General features: G+C 33.6%; 2 protein-coding genes across 2 annotated transcripts in view; one reads left to right on the top strand and one right to left on the bottom strand.

Annotated features, from left to right (window-relative positions):
• LOC123683284 (calpain-9-like) overlaps window positions 1-24992 on the top strand; it is a 191879-nt gene that overhangs the window by 93962 nt on the left and 72925 nt on the right. The window contains exon 4 of the mRNA XM_045622219.1: window positions 20120-20285. Coding sequence (XP_045478175.1) covers window positions 20120-20285 — 166 coding nt within the window. The remainder of the gene's footprint in view (window positions 1-20119; window positions 20286-24992) is intronic.
• LOC123683286 lies at window positions 17919-18985 on the bottom strand. The gene is made up of 2 exons (XM_045622222.1): window positions 18619-18985; window positions 17919-18297 (listed from the first exon to the last, which is right to left on the bottom strand). Exons 1-2 carry the CDS (start codon window positions 18910-18912, stop codon window positions 18043-18045), a joined length of 549 nt encoding a protein of 182 aa, XP_045478178.1. The 5' UTR covers window positions 18913-18985; the 3' UTR covers window positions 17919-18042.

The raw sequence follows: 24992 nt of genomic DNA, 5'->3' as shown, positions 1-24992 counted from the left end.
ACCCCTAAACTCAGCTTAGATGCTTGTTATAACCTTGTATAAAGCTTGCAAAATTCGGTTTCGAACATAATACATAAAATTTTTATGAGGTGGAGAAAGTGTTTGTGAATGTTGAATATTTTAAAGATGATGATGGTTATAGAGCAAAATTCCAATAGAGCTAAAACTTGAATTATAGTTTTCTGTTCGAAAAATTACACTCCTATCTCCTTAATGTTTTCATTGTTCGTCACTCCATTCATTACACTTCCTTATATATCATTACAATGATGAATATTAATGAATGCTACCATCGGAAAAGTGGCCTAGAAATTCGAAGGAACATTTTAGAACAAAAGACCATGACATAATTGGCGAAAGACAGAATCAACTCAAACATTGATATTCGTGAATGGAATGAAATATGATAACTTGCGAATTTTGATACTGAAATTATTTCAAATATTGAGGTCAAATTATCTGCTGATGATTATGTGGCCAACTTCAATTTTGGCTGTTTGAAGTTTGATGAAGAATGATGAAGAGTTGTGTATTGCAACTGTCAAGCAAAACATGCGAAAAATGTGACATATCAACATATTAAACAAAACCACAACTGATCTCTTCAAATCACACAAGCTTCAAGCTTTTGAAAAGAATCAGAGGAGCTTAAGAGCTCAGAATGTGAACTTGAATAAAAATATTTAAGTTCATGTTCTGAGTCGAGAGAAAAAACTTCATTTCTAACCTGAGATCCTCAAACTCAGATCCAATGATCAAAGAATGTCATAAGATAAAAAGAATAATATTTTGGGTATAAAGCCACTCAAAGATCTTATTTAAGTTCTTCATTAAATTTGGCCAAGCTTTCGATCATTCTCATGGCCATCTTCAGGGAATTGGAATCAATTTTTTATTACAAACGACTATAAAAAAAAACAAAAAAACTCATTACTTAGTTATCTAAATCTGAACTTACAATTAATCTGAACCTAACAGTGAAAAGTCAGGCAGAAATATAATATATATAGAGTCACCTCTATAAATAAAACTTCCAAGCCATAAAATAAAAACTAAAAAAAGGAATAATCCACAACTATCTCAAAGTACAAAATAAATATCTGTAAAAACACATGGCAACAAGAACGTAAACACTCGGAAACTATGAAAATTGACATCGACAAAAAATTAAAACTACCAATACAGAGTTATATACAGTTATAGAGGTGACTATCATCGTTATATTTCTGCCTGACTTTTCACTGTTAGGTTCAGATATATTAAAACTAATATAGCTAACACAACGCTGTTGTGGTTGACTGAGTTTCAGTATTTTTAATGTGTTGTCGGTGTCAATTTTCATAGTTTCCGAGTGTTTTCGTTCTTATTGCCATGTGTTTTTACAGATATTTATTGTGTATTTTCGAGATAATTGAACTGTGGATTATACCTATTTTTTAGTTTTTGATTATATGGCCTGGAAGTTTTATTTATAGAGGTGACTCTCATTGTTATATTTCTGCCTGACTTTTTATTGTTAGTTTAGATTAATTGTAAGTTAAGATGTAGATAACTTATGAGTTTTTTGGGCTTTTTTATAGTCGTTTGTGATTAATAATTGATTCCAGTGCCCTGAAGATGGCCATGTGAATGGTCGAAAGCTTGGCCAAATTTAATAAAAAACTTAAATAAAGTCTTTGAGTGACTTTATACCCAATATATTATTCCTTTTATCTTGTTGTCATAAGATTCCTTGAATGCTTCTTCTGGTCGACATTTTCGAACTCTTATGACTACTTCAAAGTCCTTATAAAGAATCTGCCTCTTATGCATTATATCATGAAAATTTGCACTATACCTCACATTTCAATGTTTCTCTGGATCCACGATGAAAGCAAAGAATGCTACCACAATTCCAATTGATGTAGATACAGTTCCACTTCAATACACATTTGAGCTGAGGTCTTATAGAACCGCCTGAATCGAATTGAAATCCTGATTGAGTTGTTAAGACGATGGGACCTCCCGATGGGTCATATTGAACGTTAAAAGCCGACAATTTGTACTCTGATCAGATTCAGATTGGATCGATAGAGTGTTGATGAATGTTTTCTATTGAACGGAGATATATTTGAGTATCTGTGTTCATTCGACGTCAGTCAGGCGTAGAATGGTGGACGACTGGGGTAGATAACTAGGCTAAACAACTGCGAATTATGGAGCTGAAACTAGCTCGACAATGAAAACTTCCTTCTGAGGAAACTTTAATATTTTCTGTTAATTTATGGTTAGGTTAGGTTACTTGGTCTAAAGAAAAGTATAAAAGAGGAAGACATATAGTATTGACTCTAATGTATCTAAAATTCCAACATAGGAGAGAGACACGTGATGTTTGAATCAGCTGACTCAGGCAACATGCTTCTGACTGAATTAAATTAATTATTATAATTTTACTTCCTTATCCTCTATTCAATACCTGGGACATAATATGTGGTAAGATAGATACCAGTTGCTACAGCTTATTATCCAGGGAAAGATAATGGACAAAAGATCCATAGGAAGAAGATGGAACTCATGGTTGAAGAACTTCAATTGCAACAACTGCCAATTATTTAGATCTAGAGTATCGAAAATAGGCATAGCTTCGATGAGCCAAACTTCGGAATGAAGACGACACTCGAAGAAGAAGATCCTCTATTCCATGAATTCGTAACTCAATGATCAACCTCCTCTCTTTAATATTGGAGTCAACACTCCTAAACTGTAGGATCGCCCAAAGGTGCGGTACATCTATGTATTATAAAACATCGTTTATACCTTTTACATGATTGAAGAAATATACGTCAATATGACGCCATTTTACAACTTTTCGATAGTTTTCCTTGGTCCCAGCAATGGTTTCAAGTATCTGGTTTTTTATGCGTTGTTTTATCTATTCAGTTTTATAGTTGAATATATTTTGTATGATACTTCCAAAAAGTATCTTCTGAAATTAATCCAAACGGATGTACTTATTAAATGAAGTGAAAAGAATACTATACTAGTAGCCATGTCTGTATGCTTCCTCGTTCGTTTTCTATAAAATATCATCTCCACACAGTATTAAGTTTTGAGTCTCCCTAGGCGTCAATAGTCTCTCCTTAGGTGTTCTTAAATTGGAGGTATAAAAGAAAATGATATATTCCTTGGATAGTTTTAAGGAAAAAAGGCTTATAAACATGGGCCCGCAAACGTATTGCTCTCGAGATACAAGATGTTTTTTGAAGTCCTACTTTGCGAAATAATAAATGAATAATAAAGATAAAACATTGTATGAGCAAAACAGCTAGGCAGCAACGTTTTCCGCCTAGTCATGTAACTCATGAGTAAAGACGTTCGATACCACTAAAAAATTATGAAAACCCAGCGACCAATGAAGAATTGTAGCCTTTTTAGCTACGAAGTAGCGAAAAAACTATTCAAATATGGTACCTATTTCAAACGTGATTATATTGCATTTGTCTACTTTGAACACTCTCTAACTTCGAAACTAGCGTTGATCACGGTCAGCTTTTCTAATTGAGGGATAGAGATTTCTTAGGATACTAATGAAAAAAGATTTTACCTACCCGTCAGATGATCTCTATGAAGAATCTGAACTGCTGGATCCTAGACTGCTGCACTGTGCTCGTATTCTTCAGTACCATTTCAAAATCAAAAGTGACCAAGATCTGGTGTCTCACAGCTATGGAACACGGAAGTTATTTTATAAAGTACCAAAAATGCGAAAATCTATTGGTCAACGATCCTTCGTGTTTCTTGCTCCAACGACATATAACAAGCTACCCTAGGATGTACAGGCAATAACTACAGAACAGCTCTTCAAGAAAACTTTAAAGCGATGGCTTTTTTCTCAGTCCCGACAGCGTGTAGCTCAATTGGTCGATTTGAAAAACGCTCAGATTAGATGAAACCAAACATATTGGTAAACTCCTTGACTTCTGTTGAGTCGTATTGGAACATCTTCAATCAGGAAATATTTTCAAGTCAAATAACCATTCACAAGATTCGTCTTAAATGGTTACGGAGGGAATATTAATATCAAATAACGTTAAGAACGTTAGTTCCAAATTGTCTTTATTATTATCCAACAGAAATAAATCACAATAATCAATTTATCCCAGCATCCCAGCAGCAGCTAGAAAACCATTGATGAAAACACAGGATTAGTCCTAACTTACGATGAAGAAGAAGAAGAAGAATCAATTTTTGTGAAGAATGAATAATTTTTGTTTATGTAGGAAAATTTTGTTTTTAGAAAATTATTGCAATCATGTGTGTTACTTTTTTTTGTATTCTTTCATATGGGGATAAATAAAGCATTATATAGGTCTACGAAAAACAATACTCACATCTGAAATTAACCGGAAACCATTTTCTTATACATTCAGATGCCAGGTCATTTGTGCGTAATTGTTCGTTATTTCACAAAAAACTTAGGTCGAGCAATATATGTTGTAACAACAAACTTGAAAGAAACCACTTGAAAATTCTGCAGAAAAAGTGTGCCTTGTGTTTGATATTTGACTTATCTATATTTCAACACTGGACGACAACTTTCACGAAATTATAGTTTTACCTCTAGTACATATCATCAATTTTTCTGCGAAAAACAAAAAGTTACCAAACATTTTTTTATTTTTCATTCGCAACTCAAAATATATAAGAATGTAATCAATTCTTATTTTTATAATCAAAGAAATAGACGATTTGATGTCTTGAATCTGTAAGATTTATTTTGTTTAGTTTAAAATATAACATAATAACAGACAAAAAAGAAATAATATTATACAAAGTAATACAAGGAAATAAAATAAAAATAAATAAAAAGAAATAGCTTACTAACCTGTAAGAAATCAAAAACAATGCCACTTCTTCGGGATTCTAAAATAACTCACAAATACCACATGAACTAGTCTTAGGTTAGAATCTCAGACATAGAACGTAGATCATAGAACATAGATCATAGAACATAGAACATAGAAGTTATAAAGTTGTTTTCCCTAAAAATAACAGTCTTATTTTTACATCCCCCCACACAAAGTATATCACATGTTACATTACATGTTTGCGTTTTCACATGGGAGCAACTTAGTTACATGAAAATAATTATTGTCCTTTCTTTTATTTCCAATATTTATCTCATATATAGTGTTAGAAATTTTTTTCACTATTGGAAAAGGTCCTATTCTTATTTCATCAAGTTTTTTTCTATTTAATTTTGATTTATTTTCAACGTAAACATAGTCTCCAATTTTAAAATCATAATGTTTCCTATTCTTGTCGATCAGTTTCTTATTGTATTCATGATAGCGTAAAGAATTTTTATATGCTATTTCCCTATCTTTTGGTAAATTTCTCTCTTCTATAAGTTCTTCTGGAGCAATGGGATCAGTTCTGCCACAAAGTAAATATTCTGGGCTATATCCCGTTGTAGAATGGTCTGTTCTATTGTATTCTTCAATACATTCATCGGCTATTTTCGTCCATGCCCTAGTTTTCGTTTCGTTTTGTTTGCACCTTATTCTGTTCACTAATGTCTGATTCAGTCGTTCATTCAGACCATTAGAAGAAGGACAATCTACTGTTGTCAAAATCAATTGTATATTCAAACTTCTCATATGTTGTCTGAATTTTTCCGAATTTATTCCTGGGTATTGATCTGTTAATAGTGTTTTGATCGGTCGTTTATCTTGAATTTTATTAATTAATTTGATGAAATCTTCGGTTGTTTGGTGTTTTGAAGTGCTCGCAAATGCATATCTACCTAGGTAGTAAAATGATCGACTAGGAGATGAAGGTATCTTTTTGAAGAGCGGTTTCCAGCAAAACCTCCAATTGTGTCTAATGACATTATTTCAAATGGTTCCTTTGCTGGGCCCAGTTGAGAAAGGAGACCATACTTTTGACCTACTCTCGTTTTATTTTTACAACATATGCCACATGATCCACAAACCTCTTTTGTCAGTGAATCCATGTTCTGAATGTAATAAAACTTCCTGATTTTATTATTTATCTTACTAGCACAAATATGGCCATAATGCTTGTGCACTTTCCTGATCAAATCTTTTCCAAAATCATTCGACAAAATTATTTTTTTGTTATTTTTGTAAAATTTGTAATGTATCTCTTTCTCTACAACCGTTTTTCTCATACTATTTATCTTTAAGAGATTATTCTGTTGATCGTTTTTTATTTCATTTAATTCCACCAAATTAACTGTTCTTATACATCCGTCCATATTCTCCGTTTCTTCTAGAACTGGGTTTCTAGAAAGGCAATCTGCTTCTACATTTCCTTTTCCTGGTTCATATCTAATCTCAAAATCGAATTGTGATAGAAAATTCATCATGTCACCCAGCTCTTCATCTGGTCTTGTACGAAATTCTTTCCCTTCTAATGGCTTATGGTCAGTAACAACAATAAATTTATGTCCCATTAGCCAATATTTCCAAAATTTAATTGCCTCTTTAATTGCCAGACATTCTAGGAATATTGCTTTCTTGTTCTTTTGATATTTATTCAGTTTTTTAGAAAAATACGCTACGGGTTTCATTTCACCATTAATCTGTTTTTGTTTAAGAACAGCTCCTACTCCTTGAATACTGGCATCAGTATATGTAGTAGTATAGGCACTTGGGTCGAAAATTGCAAGAATTGGCTCAGAACAAAGGATGTCCTTAACCTTATTGAAAGCTTCCTGACAAGCCAATGACCAATTGAATTTTACGTCTTTTCTCAGTAAATTATGCAACGGTTCTAATAATCTAGCTGAATCTTTTATATATTTGTGATAAAAATTAACTTTACCCAAAAATTGCCTTATCTTCTTCCGAGTATCTGGTGGAGAAAAATTCCTAATGGAAATTAAATTGTCATTTATAGGTCGTACTGTATTGTTTCCTACAATATGTCCTAAATATTTGACTTCTTCTTCTGCAAAATTACACTTGATAAATTTAAGTCTGAATGCTTCATTACATATTGCATTCAAGAGATTGTCCAAATGTTCTATATGTTCGTCAAATGTTGAAGAAAATATTAGAATATCATCTATATAATTTAGGCAGAATAAATTCAGGTTATATTTTCTGATAATATTAATATTAATAATATTTCAATATACGTTGAAATATGGCCGGGGATGTTTTAAGTCCGAAAGGTAAACATTTCCATTGCCAGTGACCATTCTGTGTCACAAAAGCAGTCTTATATCTATCTTTGATGCGAATAGGAATCGACCAAAAGGCTGAATTTACATCTAATGTTGTAAAGAATTTTGCATTTCGGGTCTTGGCTAAGATTTCATCAATAAATGGGAAAGGCTGTGGTTCGGGAACAATTAATTTATTGAGTTCACTAAAATCGACACACAATCTGGTTTTAGACCCTTCATCTCTCTTATATGCTAAAGTGACTGGTGATGCAAAAGGTGAGGAGGACTCCTCAATCAGATTCGCTTTCAACAATCTTCCTATTTGGAATTTTGCTTCGAAAAGTTCTGTTGGTATCCCTTCATTGAAATTGATGGTGTAATCATTATTATTATTATTATTATTGAGATAATCGATCTTTCTCTCTTCATTCATATCTAATCTTTGATAAATATTCAAATCAAAATCTTGTTTTAATTGAAAATTGGAAATAGAATCTAGTCCGAGTAGAATATCATACTCGAAATTTTTCTCATTAACCACAAAAAGTACAACTTCTTTTTCGATATTATCGATTCTCATTTTTGTAATTATTTTTCCTGAAAAATTTGCCCTGCCACTGACTGTTTTGAATATGTTTCTATTCTCTTGAATATGTAGACATAACTTTTCTGCTACTTTGGAATTCAGAAGACTAACATTTGAGCCCGAATCATAAATTCCACATAATCCATTATTATTTATAAACACCTTCAATTTTATCAATGGCAACAGTCTTAGTTTTTTTGGTTTGAAATGGCCTCATTTAATTCATCCTGTATCCCAACATTGTTTACCGTTCTTATGTTTCCAGGTATGTTCTTTTGTTCGACATTATTGGATTTATTCCTTAGCCGACAGACTGTTTCTAGGTGAAATCTACCTGAGAAGCCCTTCTTCTCACAAATTGAGCATGGTTCCTTCTTAATTGGTTTTCTATTTGTTTGTGAATAGGAAGGAATTTGTTCGGCAGATTTAGTCATTCTATGATTATCTTTATTTCGACCGTTATCATATTTTTTTGAACTTTCTAGCTTTCGCAATTCACCCAATAATTTCTCGAAAGTTGTTACTGTTGATCGATTAATTCTATCTTGTAAGATATCTGGCAAACTCGTGACAATTAAATCAATTAATATGTCAGTTGGAAAATTATTTCGGAGATTCAACAACAAATTTTCTTTCCTAAAAGCATAGTCCACTAAACTTCCTCCTATATACCTAAATGAATACGCCTCTCTATATTTATGCCAACTCGTTTCACAAAAACTCTCTAAGCAATTTTCTTTCCATATTTGAAAACTTTTGTCTGAACCTAATCTAATTAATTTAGAATCAAACCATTCTTTCGCTATTCCATCCATAAACAACCGTAAAATCAAAATTCTGTCCCTATCTTCTTCTACTTCACAACGCGTGCATTCCGTCTCGAATTTTTCTAACCATAAATTAACTGAAACACTCTTATTACCATCAAAATTATTCAGCACAAAATCCTCCTTTATCTTCTTGAAATCCTTTTTATTCTCCTTGCTTTTTCTTGGAAGTTCTACTGTATCCTGTGGTTCTGATGATTCTCGTCCAAATACTGTTCTCACATATGCGGGTGAATAAATCAGTTATAAATATTCATCCTTAAACATCACATCTTCTTCGGCATCAAAATATATTTCTTTCAACTCCGGGGTTAATGAAATGACGCTCGTACGAAATGAACCTCTTGCTTCAATCGATTTCAAGATATTCTTCACCTTCGGTAGAGCCAAAAGTTCATGATGGTCAGATATATCCTGTTTGTCCTCTGGTATTTCATAATGTTTTTTCTGTTCCCGTAGTTTGGATCCATTTGAATTTGTATGTATTTTTCTTCTTATCAGTATTTGATACTTCCAAAGCGATGCAAATTTTCATGGTTGTCGTCATTATAGCTTACGTTTTTGATTTATAAGAATGTAATCAATTCTTATTTTTATAATCAAAGAAATAGACGATTTGATGTCTTGAATCTGTAAGATTTATTTTGTTTAGTTTAAAATATAACATAATAACATACAAAAAAGAAATAATATTATACAAAGTAATACAAGGAAATAAAATAAAAATAAATAAAAACAAATAAAATGAAATAGCTTACTAATCTGTAAGAAATCAAAAACAATGCCACTTCTTCGGGATTCTAAAATAACTCACAAATACCACATGAACTAGTCTTAGGTTAGAATCTCAGACATAGAACGTAGATCATAGAACATAGATCATAGAACATAGAAGTTATAAAGTTGTTTTCCCTAAAAATAGCAGTCTTATTTTTACAAATATTTATCTACTTCCTTCCATGCAGATTAATGTTTGAGGAAATTATGTAAAAACTCTACAAAAATCGGAGATCTTCAAGGAAAAATATCTCTTATTTCGTTTTGAACTGAGCAGCCACTTGTTGGTGTTCCCTCTCAAGGAATGTCTCGCATATTTAATCGCAAAGAAAATAATTTCATTTCTCTGCAGAAATGAAAATCATGATATCAATTTTTACCATTTATTTTTGCCGATATGAAAAAGAACCAAAGTCTTTTCAATGAAAAAAGTGATTCAGAAATAATAAATAGCTCAGTCCATCGATATAATAGGTATGCCTGATATGCAGTTGAGAATTTTCGTAGGATATACTGATAAAATTGTGTAACTGTGCAACCGGATATTATTTAGTTACTTCTATTGATTGCATACATTTCTGCACAATCTGGTTCATGAGATACACGTAGGCATTTGAGAAATACTAGAACAAACGTATTATCTGCATTTTCTTTGAAATTACCTAATACCGAAAAATCGGTAACAAACCAACGGTACCTTCTTCTGGCAATCTCGAAATCGATTACCTTAATGGCGAATAAAATTATTGTTTGAATTAGTTTCGGTGCTTAGTGGCAAAGTTTATTGTTATGATGTCATAGCGCTCACTCAGCTATGTAAATCAAATTACAACTCAAACAATTCAAGTAGCTGATTGAGTTGCGAAATTGGAAAAGATAGAAAATATGGTTATAGAAAAAGATAACCACGGCTCTCTCATCACCAGGTCATTTTGCCATAATTCGAAGTATTCAGGTCCTTTTTTCAGGACAAAAATTTCTTCCTTAGGCCTCCCGTCTCATTTCAACAGTTTTTTTTCATAATTGATTTCATATGGTTTTCTTGGCCCCTGTAGTTATTTAATTTTGTATAGAATTGCCTCTTTAACCGAAACCAAAAATATTATGCTGATGTCTGCATGTTCTTTCATCCATTAAACTTGTTTCTTTATCATTTCTTTCGTGTTTTCGTTTTCATCGGTCTCGTATCTGTTGATGGCTATCTTACCGAAGTGCTTCTATTGCATGTTAAATCATTTCAGTGTCTTTTTTTGGAATGTTTACATGCGAAATGTGTTTTTATTATTGTTATATTTTTTTCCAGAGATAATCTGCTGGTGGAAATTCATGACGGGTATTGAAGGGTTTTTATTGAGTTCAATCCTATTTTCAATTTTTCGGACAAATTCACAACATTCTCTTTTCCTTGAGTTGTCTTATGACACTTTTGTGGTTGAAAAAGTAGATTGCAGTGTTGTCTGCAAACTGAAATATCTTTGTTTTTGCTCTGTGCTATATAAAACAAAAATATTAAATGGTGTAAAGCCTTACAGTTTGTTTTTTTACATTTTATAGATGCGTTTTGGTGTCACTCTCTTTTAAAACCTTTTTACATTTGCAGAAATATGCTCCTTATGCAGGTCGATATATTCTTTATACCCGCTCATTTCAACAAATCATTTTGTTGGAACATTCCAAAAATTTCTTCGAAATTTTGATACTGCGAGATCTAAGAAGTTCTGGATCTTAGCCAGAATATACTACACCTCCTCACTGGATTCCTTTCACGGCATTGTTGTCTCAGGAAGCACCCCTTGGTGATGGATCTAGCAGAAAACGATATTCGGTTTGGCTGTCGACGTGAAAGCATGACCGGGATATCCCTATGATTTTTTGCGCTTGAGATTATCGTAATGAATCCATTTTCGTCTCCAGTCACAATGCGATGCAGAAATACCTTCCGTCTTTGCCTTGCAAGCAGCTGTTCACAAGCAAGCAAACGCCGTTCAACATATCTCGGCTACAACTCGACGGAATCCAATTTTTTTGTTTCTGAATCATTTCCATGACTTTCAGCAGTTTCAAAATGGCTTGTTGTATCACTCCCAATGATCCTGCGAATTCTTGTTGTGTTTGACACGAGTCTTGATCAAGTAATGCCTCCAATTCCGTATCTTTGAAAACCTACTCTCTTCCACCGCCATGCTGGTCTTCGACGTCAAAATCACCGTTCTTGAAGCGTTGAAACCACTTTCTGCACGTTCTTCCACTAACACTAGCTTGACGAACATGAAAGCATTCGATGAGCCTCAATCGCAGCTTTTTCCATATTTCAGCTGAAAATTAAAACATCCCGCAAATGACGAGAATTTGGCTCGTAAACTGACATGTTTATTCGAGAATAACTTTATGATGCAGACAAAAATTCGATGGCGTTTTGTTAACAAATACTTAGGGGAGAGTCGGGTAATTGTGAGCACCTAAGCCAAAATTGAAATATTTTGGAAATCATAAACGATTGAACTTCTAGATTTTTCGTCAAGATTCTTCAATGGTTTGGCTATAAGTTTCTCTATTATATTCAAAATAAAAATGCACGTTATGACTTTGAAATATAAAATTTGAAAAATGAACATTGCGTACAATTACCCGAAGTATGCGGCAAATGGTGCGCATAGGTAGGATAATTGTGCGCATTGAAAACAGGAACCAATAACACAATTTTTTGAACATGAGAAGTTATTCTTTTATTGAATAAGAAAAAAACAATAAATAAACAAAACTCTAACGATATAAAAAATATAATAGAATAAAAAGAATTTTAAAAATATAATTAGGTATCACAAAAATCGCAGATAAATCCCTCAGGGCTGTCTGCTCCCTTGCATAGGGCATGAGACCATTTCGCACAAACTGAACATTTAAACCACATCTCATTTTTTATACTGCCCTCCCCGCAAATAACGCATCTCTCATTGTCTTCCGTTTCCAGATCGTCCAACTCGTCATCGTTATAAATCTCACTTTCTGATATATCTTCAGATTCACTGCTCTCTTCGAACAGTTTTCTTTTTGTGCTTCTCTTCTGACTTGCTTTGGGTCCTTTTATAATATTTTTTCCTTTTTTACTTTGTTCTTCTTTTTCTTTTAATTTCCCCTGCCTCAATAACTTTTTCGCTGCTGCGGTTTCTAAATTTTCTCGGTTTGGTGTATCTGTCAATATTTCAGACATTTTTTTTTCACGATTTTGTCGTTTAGCTACCCTTGGTTGTGGAAGTGGACTCAACTCTTCGAAAATAGTAGATGTTCTAGGGACAGGAACATCGCTTTTTTCTGTTCTGAAGTTAATTGTACGCACTAGCGCCTAATCGTGCGCACTGCGCCCAATTAACCGAAATGAGTAATTTAACTTTCGAATTCTATAAAACAGTAAAAAATTTTTTTTTGCTTGAACTAAATATATCAGTGTCAAGGAGACTCATCAAGCAATCTATCGACGAAAACGGTTTTTTAAAAAAGTGAAAATTAAAATACTTATGGCTTATTTTCACCAAGGCACTCACCAGAGCAACACATGCGTGAACAACCAAGTGGCCATTTTGGATATATATGGTGCAGTGATTTACCCTTCTTGTATGGGATAGAACATAATTTTGTCAAGAGATGGCGTCTGCATGATGATTACGAAATTATATTACCCGATTGTGGAAATAAAGGTATGCGCACGATTAGCCGCTGCGCACAATTACCCGACTCTCCCCTAAGCTTATTGTATGACATCTACGATCTATTTATTTCGACTACCATTTACCGCTACAGTAATCTATTGCAAAACGGCGGAAGCAAAGTTGTACAACCAATATTTTAAATGAAAGGTTGAAATCCTATGTTTCAAATATAATTTTTTTAACGAAAGTGCATAACAAATACTCAATTTTCGTTGAAGGAGAATTCCCTATTTGAATTTTTTCTCATTTAATCAATTACAAACTCTCAGAAACAATAATATTTTTCATTTCATCGTCACAAAAATAAAACGAAACAAAAATGCAACGAAAACTACTATGAAAACTTTTACAGTCTTCCAGTTCAACATGTTAACGTGATCGACAAACATTCAGAAGGCGCTATCCGCAATTTTTTTCTGCATGTTTGCCCGATGTTCCCGTCGCTTTCAACAAACCGCAACTCAAGATGCAATTTAACCGTAAGCCTTGCGGAATCCTCTTCTTGTAATCGCCTTTCGGAAGCTACCTACTGGAAAAAGTGAATAAATTCCTATGCAAAATTATTTGACCGTGAATACGCAGAAAAAAAGTCACCCGACTCGGATCATTTATTTCGCAGAAGTAGTAAAAAGAAATGGAGGATTGTTTTTGTCACATCTGAGGCGTGAATCTGGATTTCAGATTTTTAATATCATTGTTGCCGATGTCCAATTGGTGGTGGTGGTGGTTTGCAGAGTAAGCTTTTTACTGATAGAAAAATGTTCCGCGAAGGCTGAGATAGAAACGGATGCCATGTTATTGAAGTAATTTTTGTCTAAACTGCAATAACTCTTTTATGGATTCAACAACAAAGAGAGGTATTTTCCGGAGTTTCCAATAGAAAATAATGGATATGTTCAAGGCCATCGTGAGGGGGAGTCAGCGTAGGCGGTCGCCTTGAGCGGCGAAATTCAAGGGGGGCATTTCAAGGTTGATCAACAATAATCAGATGTGTAGAAATTCAAAGCACCGAATAAGATTCAATTCGGTCAGCAACAACAGAAAGGAACACAGACAAATTTAATTAACATCAAAAATCATCAAAGGTGCCGCATTATGCATTATACTCATAAAGATCCAGATGTCGCATAAGTCCTTCATAGTGCTGTTTACCAGAAATTGACAATAAAATAACACATGCACTCATTGGGCTTGTCAGCGTTCACTTTGCTAAACGTTTTCGAATTTTATTGCCACTTGGGGCGGCTCCTTGTTCATTTTTCTTTTCAATTCTCCGATCAGATTGTTGATTACTCAGAATGAAATGCAAAATATTCGAGGAATTATTGCATTTTAATCTTTACAAATTATCCTTCTTGAGAAATATTTCAAGTTGTATTATTTCATAGCATTATCCATTATATTATAATATTTTTAATTAATATGTTGGGCGTGGGCGCATTTGAATTTAGGATAACGGTTCTTCCGCATATACCAATTACTCAATAATCTTCAAGAAAAAAAAAACAAAATGTTCAAGCTTTTAATGAACTCAAAACGTAAGAACCTGAAACCGCAAGGCTCGCTCTAGAGGGGCGGCAAATAATGGAGGACGGTATTATCTACTTTTACCGAGAAATATAGATTCCTGGAAGAATGAATTTTTTTCAATTTCAACGGGTTTCACAAATAATTTTTATTCATCAAATTCACTGATATTGAAAATGTCTGCAACATCCATTCGAATTAAAAAATAATGGTTCATCCGCATCATCCGGTTATTTTATTTAATCTAATCAAAGAAAAAAACGAAATGTTCGAGCGTTTTATGAAGTCAAAAATCAGCAGAAGAATCTGAAACCTGAATTCAATTCATATATTTCATCTTTTATTTATAAGAATTCAGTTGAGCACGTTGATTGTTTATTACATTTGACGTTTCCTGAATCATCTATTCGATTTTAATTAAATTGGAATCCATAAAAAATAATCAAACTTAAAATAGGTACATTTTTTCTTTCCTAAAATACCTTTCATAAAAAAAGTTTAGAGTATTACACAATAAATCTATAAATACAAATTCATCGATCCAACCCTCTTGAATATATTGAATATCATTTCGAGTTATTCGATTTCAATTCCAAATCATGCGACGAACAAATAATATTTTCAAACATTCCTTCCTCAAGCAGAGTGTGGAACAGCCGATGATCCCAAAAGGAAAGGTTTCACTTACCGATGAGCAATCGGTATTATAGCAGAAAATTGTTTCTCATCATAACATAACCTTCAAGAAAGACCCACAGAACTTATTGCTGTCAAGAAAAGGAGCAACCCGTCCAGCAGAGAATATTAACGTTACCAAACTGATACCTATCAGTAGCAGAGCTACTAACGCTACCGATCTTTCTGCTGAATCACTGTTACAATCACTAATATGAGTTACTCAACATGTTACCAAAAAGTAGCATATAAAGCAAATAATAGCAAACAACTTCGCTACCAAAGATGGCGACCGCTCTGTAGCGGAAAATGATAGAATGCGTTCAGCAGAAAATTCATAGAATATTGACAACTGTTCCACAACTGTTGAGTCTGCTGAATGAATGATCTTATGAATAATTTTCATTAAAAAAAAAAGTTGCACCATTCTATATTATTCGATAGATAATTCTCATTCACCTAACTGAAACTGAACATAATTCAGTTTGTTTATAATCATCGCAGCTGAATATATTTGAATAGTTTTAACGATGATGTAAATCAATACGATGAGCTCCGACACTTATATGAATACATTTTAATCTGCACATCAAAACATTGTCGAATCACGCCTAGTTTTCTCGAAAAATCCCGGATTCAAAATCATATATCGCAAGATCCGGGCGGAAGACCATAAGAACATAGAGCATAATTAATACACCGTGTTTCATAGATGGCTCTACCCAATAATGATCTCTAATAATCCAATTAATCGTAAATCATCATAAATTTCCAGTGGAAACCACAGGGGAAATTGAATTGTTGTCATTAATCTCATCTTCTCGAGTGCTGTATTCAATTAAGGTGGTCACAACATACTTAGGTTTCGTGAGGATTGTTTATTAGGTACCTGTGTATGTGTGCATTCGAGAACGGGTTGATAACAATTAAAGTAGGGAATCTCGCGGTTGCTTGCTCGTCTAAATTAGGCCTAATTGTTGGGAACAGCACACGCAACATTTTTCATTTTTAATGTTCGAAGGCTTGAGGTCGGTCTCATCTGGAGGAAATCTTTTTTAATGATCGTGAAGCTCTGAGATAAGAACTTATTCAAGAGATTGTTGTGAACTTCCTCCTACCTACCGAATTGAAGGAAGACATTGTAGATTGCAAATTTTGGTACATAGACGTACAACTTTGTTCCGACGTTTTTTTTTTCCGAAATTCGAGGCTTTATTGTAAAAAACTAGTTACACATTTATGATTCAAAATATTGTCCATCGCTGGCCACTACTTTCTCCCATCTTTCGGGCAGCGTACGAATCCCGCGTTGAAAAAACTGGTCATCTTTTGAAGCGATCCAATTTTTTACTTCTTCATAAGACCGGAATTGCTGGTCAGCCAGGCCGTGTGCCATTTTAACGTTTCCAAGTATGTCTTGATCACTTTCGAAACATGAGGTCGAGCATTGTCGTGCTGTAAAATCTCTTTATCATGTCTCTCGTTGTATTGTAGCCGTTTGTCTTTCAATGCTTGGCTCAAACGTATTAATTTTGGTTGATAACGATGATTTGTGATTGTTTCAGTCGGTTTCAAGAAGTCATAATACACTACGCCGAGCTGGTTCCACCATATTCTGAGCATGACTTTAGAACCGTGAATATTCAGTTTGTCCGTCGACGTGGAAGCATGGCCGGGATATCTCCATGAGTTTCTGCGCTTGAGATTATAGTAATGAACTCATTTTTCGTCTCCAGTCACAATGCGATGCAGAAATCCCTTCCGTCTTTGCCTAGCAAACAGCTGTTCACAAGCAAACATGCCGTTCAACATATCTCGGCTTCAACTCGTATGGAACCCAATTTTCTTGTTTCTGAATCATTCCCATGACGTTCAGGCGTTTTGAAATGGCTTGTTGCGTCACTCCCAATGATCCTTCCAGTTCTTGTTCCATTTGTCGTGAGTCTTGATCAAGTAATACCTCCAATTCTGCATCTTCGAAAACCTTCTCTCTTCCATCGCCATCCTGGTCAAATCACCGATCTTGAATCCTTGAAACCACTTTCTACGTTCTTTCACTAATAGTGGCCTCACCATAGGTATTTGAGAACATTCGATGAGCCTCAGCCGTATATTTCTTTATATTGAAGCAGAAAATTTAAACCTCCCGCAAATGACGAGAATTTGGCTCGTAAGCAGGCAATCGAGAATGACTATGACTATTACATAAATATATTACAAATACCTGAGCTTATTGTACGACATCTACGATCTGTTTATTTCGACTATTACTTACCGTTACATCCATCTATTGCAAAACGACGGAAGCAAAATTGTGCACCCCATTTAATAATTGGGACAAGTGTATTTCAGATAACATTTTTTACTTGTGCTTCCGAACAAAATTTTTCAGATCATACAAGGACCATCTTCACTTTTAAATTTTCAGTGAAATTTCAAAAAACAAATACACTTATTATTCCTTGTAATCTTGGTATTGCGTCTACTTCAGGCTCAACCTCTACAGTATATAAAAATTGAATAAAATTAATAAGATCGCAAAAAATGGTCATGGTGTCACGAAGGTTGAAAACGACGTTTCCTGATATTTAATAAACTATTATTCATTAGTTGAATTGCTAACTTTCTGAATAAATAATCAGCGAATATATAACAAATTTACTAAGACTTCAATTGACAGAAAAATCATCATGAAACAGTTCGTTCACAACAAATACTACCTTTAAAGAAGGAGAAAGTAATGAATTAAGTTCTTATGTAGTTTGATCCTCATTTTGCTTTATACAATCTTTCCAATTCAAAACCCTCTCCACCTTGTAAGGCTCTCAAAGTATCTCTCTTTTCCAAGAATCTGCTGTTCTGAATAGCATTCAGTAGATCGTAATAATATCTTATATTCCTCTGTATTTCTTTTTTGAGTTTCATTTGACTATTTCTGTATTCATCAATTTTTTTGTAGAGATTACTGCAGTCTTCTTCGGAACTTGATAAATCGTTCTTCAGGGTTGTATAGAACAATTTTATCTGTAAAAGAAATTGATAATCTTTCACTTCAAATGGAATTTAGTAGTATGTAATAACACTTGAAATGAGATTACTTATTAAATCTATTCAGTACTATTATGACCCATCATATAAGATGAGATTGATTATTTTGAAAAAAATTGTGTGATCAATATAATGTATTGAATAATGATGCATCAAGATGAGTTGATGCATATCGTAAACTAAATTATAAAGATCTTGTTGACACTCTTTCTTAATAACGATAAAGTGAAAGATTCATTTCACTTACGACAGACGTCATCATGATGAAAAATCCAACTCAAAAAATGCATTCCTCACCTGTTTAGACGTTTCATTTAAAGCTTGGATTTTTTCAGTCGTCTCATAAACTTCAGATTTCGAATCCTCAACTTCTTTCCTCTTCTCTTCGAGGTTAGTTTCCAAAGTTTCCAGCTTTTTGCCCAAATCCTCCAGTGAGGACAGAATGCAACAATTCGATTTTTGTATGGACAACTCAGAAAATGTGTTTCTCAGATTTGTCTTGATATTCTCATAATCTGAAGATGATATCAATAAAATACCTACGATGAAGAGAGCTACGGACATAAGCAGGATGATAAAGATAGCTATCATTTTAACAGAAATTTCGACGTCTCTAAATGTTCATACGTATTTTCAAAATTTTGATTTTGACATTGTTTTGACACCATTCTGACTTTGCGTCTCTATTAAACTATAGAAAAATGTCTGCTAAGAGGAATCTTACCTGGACAAATTATTCCAATTGCACAGTAATGAGCATGTGGTTAGAACGTTACTAACATCGTAAAACTTAATATTGTTTCACATTAAGACAAGGATCGAATTTCATGTTTCTTATCAATTCCCATCATCATCATTCTTTATGATCTTTATGCTTTATAGACTACCGCAGTCGGCATTGGAAGAGCGCACTTGAACCTTGAAAGAGAATTTTTAAGTTTTTGGGACGAATTCGTCATTAGTGAACCATACCTTACCGTTTGAGACCATTTATGGCTACAAATCCTAGAATTACATCGTGACGAAATGAAAGATCTATTCGGGGAACAACCACTCAGAAACAACAGAAAGACTGATAAAAATCAATTCAAACTCCAGAAGTAATGTCGAATCAGTCAAATTATTTCCATAGAATATGAAGGCTGATACGAACCAAATTGAGAGATTTCTAGGATGATTTTAAGAATAAAAAGTCCTCTAGTTGAAGGCCCAAGAAAGACGTTTTGTTTTTGGGCTATGGTTGTTAAAGTTAATGTTATTTTCATAGCTTCTGCATCTCACAAAGTCACAACTTCAATTTGCCGTAGATACTCCAATTTGTAATTCACATCAATTCGATATAACTATTTCTATTGAAAATCTAATCTACATTTTGTTTTTGTCCGCTTTTTTCCTCAAGAACTGGTTGTTAGGAAATGTACACAAAAGATTTGATATCATACAAAACCTTTTGGTTTCATGTAGTTTTGTCGTATCTGCTACCGAATTCGAAAATAAAATCAAGCCATTCTTTTCATTTGAATCCTTAGGAAAATCCTAATTATTATAAAAATCCTGATAGAAAGAATGATGAATCGTGGTTAGTGGATAGATTATCTACCTCCAGACCTCAAGGCGTTTTTTTTTTTTTAAATCGAATCAGTCGAAAATCTCGAAAAGGAACCATCTTACGGAAAAATGTAACGAATAAAATATAATAATATCTGAATAAAATCTATGTGTATTTTTCTTCCCAAGAATAATCACAATTATTAATCTTTTTGATTGAAATAATCAATAATTAATATTATTTTTTCAGATACTGTACTACAGAAAGACAGAGAAACAATAGCTATCAGGCCATAAGAAGAAATTGTCGGGAAAAAGGAATATTATTCGAAGATTCTGATTTTCCAGCCTCGTCGAAGTCTTTGTACCATCATAAAAAGGTTTCTCTGCAACCTATTATCTGGATGAGGCCTCACGTAAGTTTTCCTAGTTTTTTCAATATAAGTCATTGATGGGTTTATTGCCATGTTTCAAATCTTTGTTTAATTATTCACAGCAACAGTTTCTGATCCTTATAATTTATTTGGTTACTTTCTCTTTAGGGTCTATAGTTGCCATCTTTGAATATATTCCAATTTAGCTAGAGGCCAATGCTAACTTATAAGTTGGCGTTACTTCTGCTTCTGATAATTAAATGGAAGTAAATACTAAGAATTGTCCTCGACTTATTATTTTCTGAATCGCGGTCGTTACGGCTCTGTTAGCCTACCGGGAACTGCCACCAAAATGATCTTCTGTTCTTAAACCTATTCATACAAACCAAGGAAGGCCGTCGTTGCTGTTAACAAAATCGACGACATCCTTAGGAGCTTTGGCTATTACTTCGTGGGTATCCAGAACTGACTTTCCCATGTGAGTGGTTCTTAGGCCAGTGAGTCCCGGGCATTTGCACACCATGTGTTCAGTTGTTTCTTTCTTCCGACAGAGTCTGCAAATCTCATCTGCTGACTTATCCATACGGTATAAGAGGTATTTGCACCGACAGTGTCCTGTTAGCAGTCCCAGTCTGAAGCTCAGCTCGTTGTAGCTTAAGGAGCTTTCTGATATAGGTCGGTGCAAGCATCACGTCTTTGCCAGGGCCAGACCTGAAGAATTCCTCCAGAGGGTTCTTCTATGATCTCCCTCCCATTGTTGGATCCCTGCCTTATATTATTATTTTCCAAGCCCACATCCAAGGATCCAGAGTTCCCCGTTTTAATTCCTAGACTTATTCCTTAGAAATTTGTATGAAAATCGATTCAATTAAATTCATGAAACATTTGTCATAGACGAATAGACTTGGGACAATTTTTAACAATTTTCCAAATTGTCCTGCCTTTCCACTCAAATATTGTAGAGTTATTCATCAAAGGTTGTCTATTATTGAATGTGAATAAGTATATTTTACTTCCCCACAGCGCATAAACTATTCTAATAGAAATAACCCTTAACAATTAAAGAGAAAATTATTGAAACAAATTCACAATATTCCATATAGAAAAGAAAATAATGCAATATTTCATGCACCTTACCTACACCACTGGATCCAAAGACAAGAATGACATTATGATACCTATAATTTAAGGAATCTGTTACAACTCGTTCACAATCCAAAGAGAATTAGTGAAAATAGCACAGTTTTTTTTGTTGAATGTTTGGTTTCAAGTGCTCCAGTAATAATTACCAACATTACGTCCTCCAGACAACTTAATGACGAAAACCGACAGGTGAATCATCAGTGACAAAATATACATACATTACAGAAACAAAAAGTGATGAAGAAATCGTCTAGACGATCTCACGCTATTATTTGGGTTCAACGAATACACCTTGGCTTTGATTTCTATAATGACACTAATATAACCCAAACTGGACTGAGATATTTATCAACTTTTAAACGTCGTTTTATCTGCCTATTATAATCTCTTTCTGGGAATATCAGGTGTTGGTTTTAAGTTCAAGTTGAGAGTCATAAACAATACTTATTTATACGAACATCTATCTCATAGAATTGAAGAAAACTGCTTTGGCAATTCTTTCTCGATTTTTTACTTAGATATTAAATATGGCGGACGAAGAAGATGTGTTGTCGGATGTCTCCGATAAAAATGATAGAGATTTACAATATTTTAAATGTTGTGCTACCAAAAACTGTAAATTTAAAGTGTGCATACAGTGTTTTGCGATATTTCATCAAGCCTGTGCGAAAAAGAACCCAAATCTGAAATATCTAACGGGAAATAAAGTGATTTGTTGCTACGGATCGAGTGAAACTACTAAAGAAAAACAAACTGAGGAGATGAAGTCAGATAACAACGCAATGGAGATAATATATCTTAAGGAATTGCTGAAAGAATCAAGGGATAAGAATGAAATATTGAAGTTCAACAATTCTCTACTCATGGATAAAATTAAAACTCTTGAAAACATAAAAACGAAGGTAAACATCAATGAAAAAATACCACTAATGAGGTTAACAGAGGATGAGTCGAAAACGCAAACACCAAATACAGGAACAACAGAAACCTATACATATGCAAGGGCAACTAGATCAGCTACTGGACAACAGAGGGCTCCACAAGAAAATCTGCAAGCAAGGAAAATTTCGAATCATAGACTTCTGAATACGGAAACATCAATCACAAATGAAAATGACAATCTAACCTCCAATTTGAATAATCAAAACACAACAAACATAATAAATAAAACAGTACAAAACAATCAGAATGAAAGAGAAGAATTCACTGAAGTCAACCGTCGAAGAAATAATAGAATTAAATATCAAAGAAAAAACATAAAAAATCTAGGAACTGCTGAAGTGTCAGATGAAGCAAATAAAACTGGCTTCTCTGGAGGTGAACGGAAAGTGTGGCTATACGTCTATCGTGTGAAAAGAGTAGCAAATGAAACTCATATTAAGGATTATCTCTTGAAAAAACCTGGATTCCATGGAGATTCAATCACGGTCAAAGAAATTCCAAGTGACGAAAATCAACTGAAGCGATTCGTTGTTACGGCTCCTCTTGAAAAAAAGGAAGAAATGTACAAACCGGAATTTTGGCCTAAATACGTTGCTGTGAAGCGGTTCGACTTTGAGCGTCATCGTCAATTTCTCAATGGACAAAGTGGACATTTTTTATGAAGAAAAAAACTCCAAAGGATACAACAACAAAAAGACAAAATACGTATATATCATCTAGCCTGATTCTTCAAAACTTACAGTCAATTTCAAATTGTATAGATGAGTTAGGTGTCTTATTATCTGATAATGCAGACTGTGTTGCATTTGCAGTTACTGAGCACTGGCAAACAGAATATCAACTGAGAGCATATAATATCCCCAACTTTAAATTAGCAGCATATTTTTGTAGGGAAAAAAATGAACATGGTGGTGTTGGAATCTACATTAGAAATGGATTCGAATTCAATGTGAAATGTGAAATCAATAAAATCTCTAAAAAGAAGGTATTTGAATGTGCAGGAGTTGAATGCAAAATAGGCATTGAGAACTATATCATCGTGAGTGTATATCGACCACCAATAAGAGAAAACTTAAACGAGTTTTACCAAAAGCTAGAGGCATTACTAGAACTGTTAGTGAATGAGAAGAAAATCATCCTCATTGCTGGTGACTTCAATATCGATCTAAAAGACGATGCTGTGAATATTCACAGAATGAACCTGCTTTTAAATGGATATTCATTTACTTTCCTAGTGAATGAGTACACAAGAATTGCACATAAAAGTAAGTCATGTTTGGATAATGTTTTTACTAACTGTATTAGTATAGATGAAGTGAATATTATGCAGACTAATATCTCTGATCATATGGGAGTCAAAATAAATTTTCCAACAAATACAAAACAAAATAAAATATATAAAAACATTAGGTTGCTTTCCGAAGAAAATAAAATTATATTTAAAAAACAAATAGCAGAACAAGATTGGTCCAACATATATAACATCGCTGCAAATGAAGTAGATGAACAATGGAATCTTTTTGTGAATACCTTCATAATGCATTTTGATGAATGCTTTCCACTCAAAAAAAAAGTGTGTCACCGGAAAATCATTAAAATTTAAACCCGATCAGGAAATACTGGATTTTAAAAATAGATTGAGTATATTAGGTGTCATTATGCATTATCATCCTGAACTAAAATCACTATATAATAATACCAAGAAAAACTATCAGAAATTACTGGCAAAGAAGAGAACTGAAAAATATGAAATCGGTATATCCCAATCTGATAATAAAATGAAAACGATGTGGAATATTTTCAATGAAATTACAGGTAGAGATAAAGTAAATGACACTTTCATCGGTGGAAATCCTGAAACGGTAGCTAACATATTTAATGAATACCTAACAACAAATGTACCGATTTTGCCCGTAAACATATTATCATGTGATATCCCAAGAGCTTCACGATCAATATTTTTGACACCTGTTACACCTAGAGAAATAGAAGAACTGAATAAACAAATTAAAAATAAACATTCTAGTGGAGATGATGATTTACCTATCAGCTTGATAAAATTTTGTATACAAAATTTAGCAGAAGTACTATGCTACATAATTAACAATTCCCTCACATATGGTATTTTCCCTAGTCAATTGAAGATATCTGTAATTACACCAATTTACAAAAAAGGTGATCGCGAGTCGCTTGGAAACTACAGACCCATCAGTGTACTACCAAGTTTCTCAAAATTTTTTGAAATGGCAATGTGTAACCGTCTAGTTAACTTTCTATTAGTGAACAATATACTGAATGACAACCAACATGCATATATAAAAGGAAGATCGATAATGACAGCTACTATTCAATTCACTGAAAATATAATCAAATCGTTCGAAAATAATGATATACTTCTAGGAATATTTTTAGATCTATCAAAAGCGTTTGACTGCCTGAATCGACCACTTTTGTTGGAAAAAATCGAAGCTTATGGAATAAGGGGAACTGCTTTGAGATGGTTTGAATCATATCTGAATAATAGAAAGCAGAGGGTTAAAGTTATGAAAAACGGAAAAACTACAAAATCTGACATAAAAACCAATTATACCGGTGTACCTCAAGGAAGCATATTGGGCCCTATTTTGTTCATTTTGTTCACAAATGATATGGAAAGAGCACTGA

The sequence above is a fragment of the Harmonia axyridis genome, chromosome 6, assembly GCF_914767665.1.
Source record: "Harmonia axyridis chromosome 6, icHarAxyr1.1, whole genome shotgun sequence".
In the NCBI taxonomy this organism is placed as follows: Eukaryota; Metazoa; Arthropoda; class Insecta; order Coleoptera; family Coccinellidae; genus Harmonia; species Harmonia axyridis.
The sequence above is the reverse complement of the archived record's forward strand: the minus strand, read 5'-3'. Positions and strand labels throughout refer to the sequence as shown.

Coding starts and splice junctions, on each gene's coding strand:
- LOC123683286 (XM_045622222.1), bottom strand. CDS start 18,912: ATGATAGCTATCTTTATCATCCTGCTTATGTCCGTAGCTCTCTTCATC. Junction 18,298..18,618: donor TAAATGAAACGTCTAAACAG/GTGAGGAATGCA, acceptor TTTCTTTTACAG/ATAAAATTGTTCTATACAAC.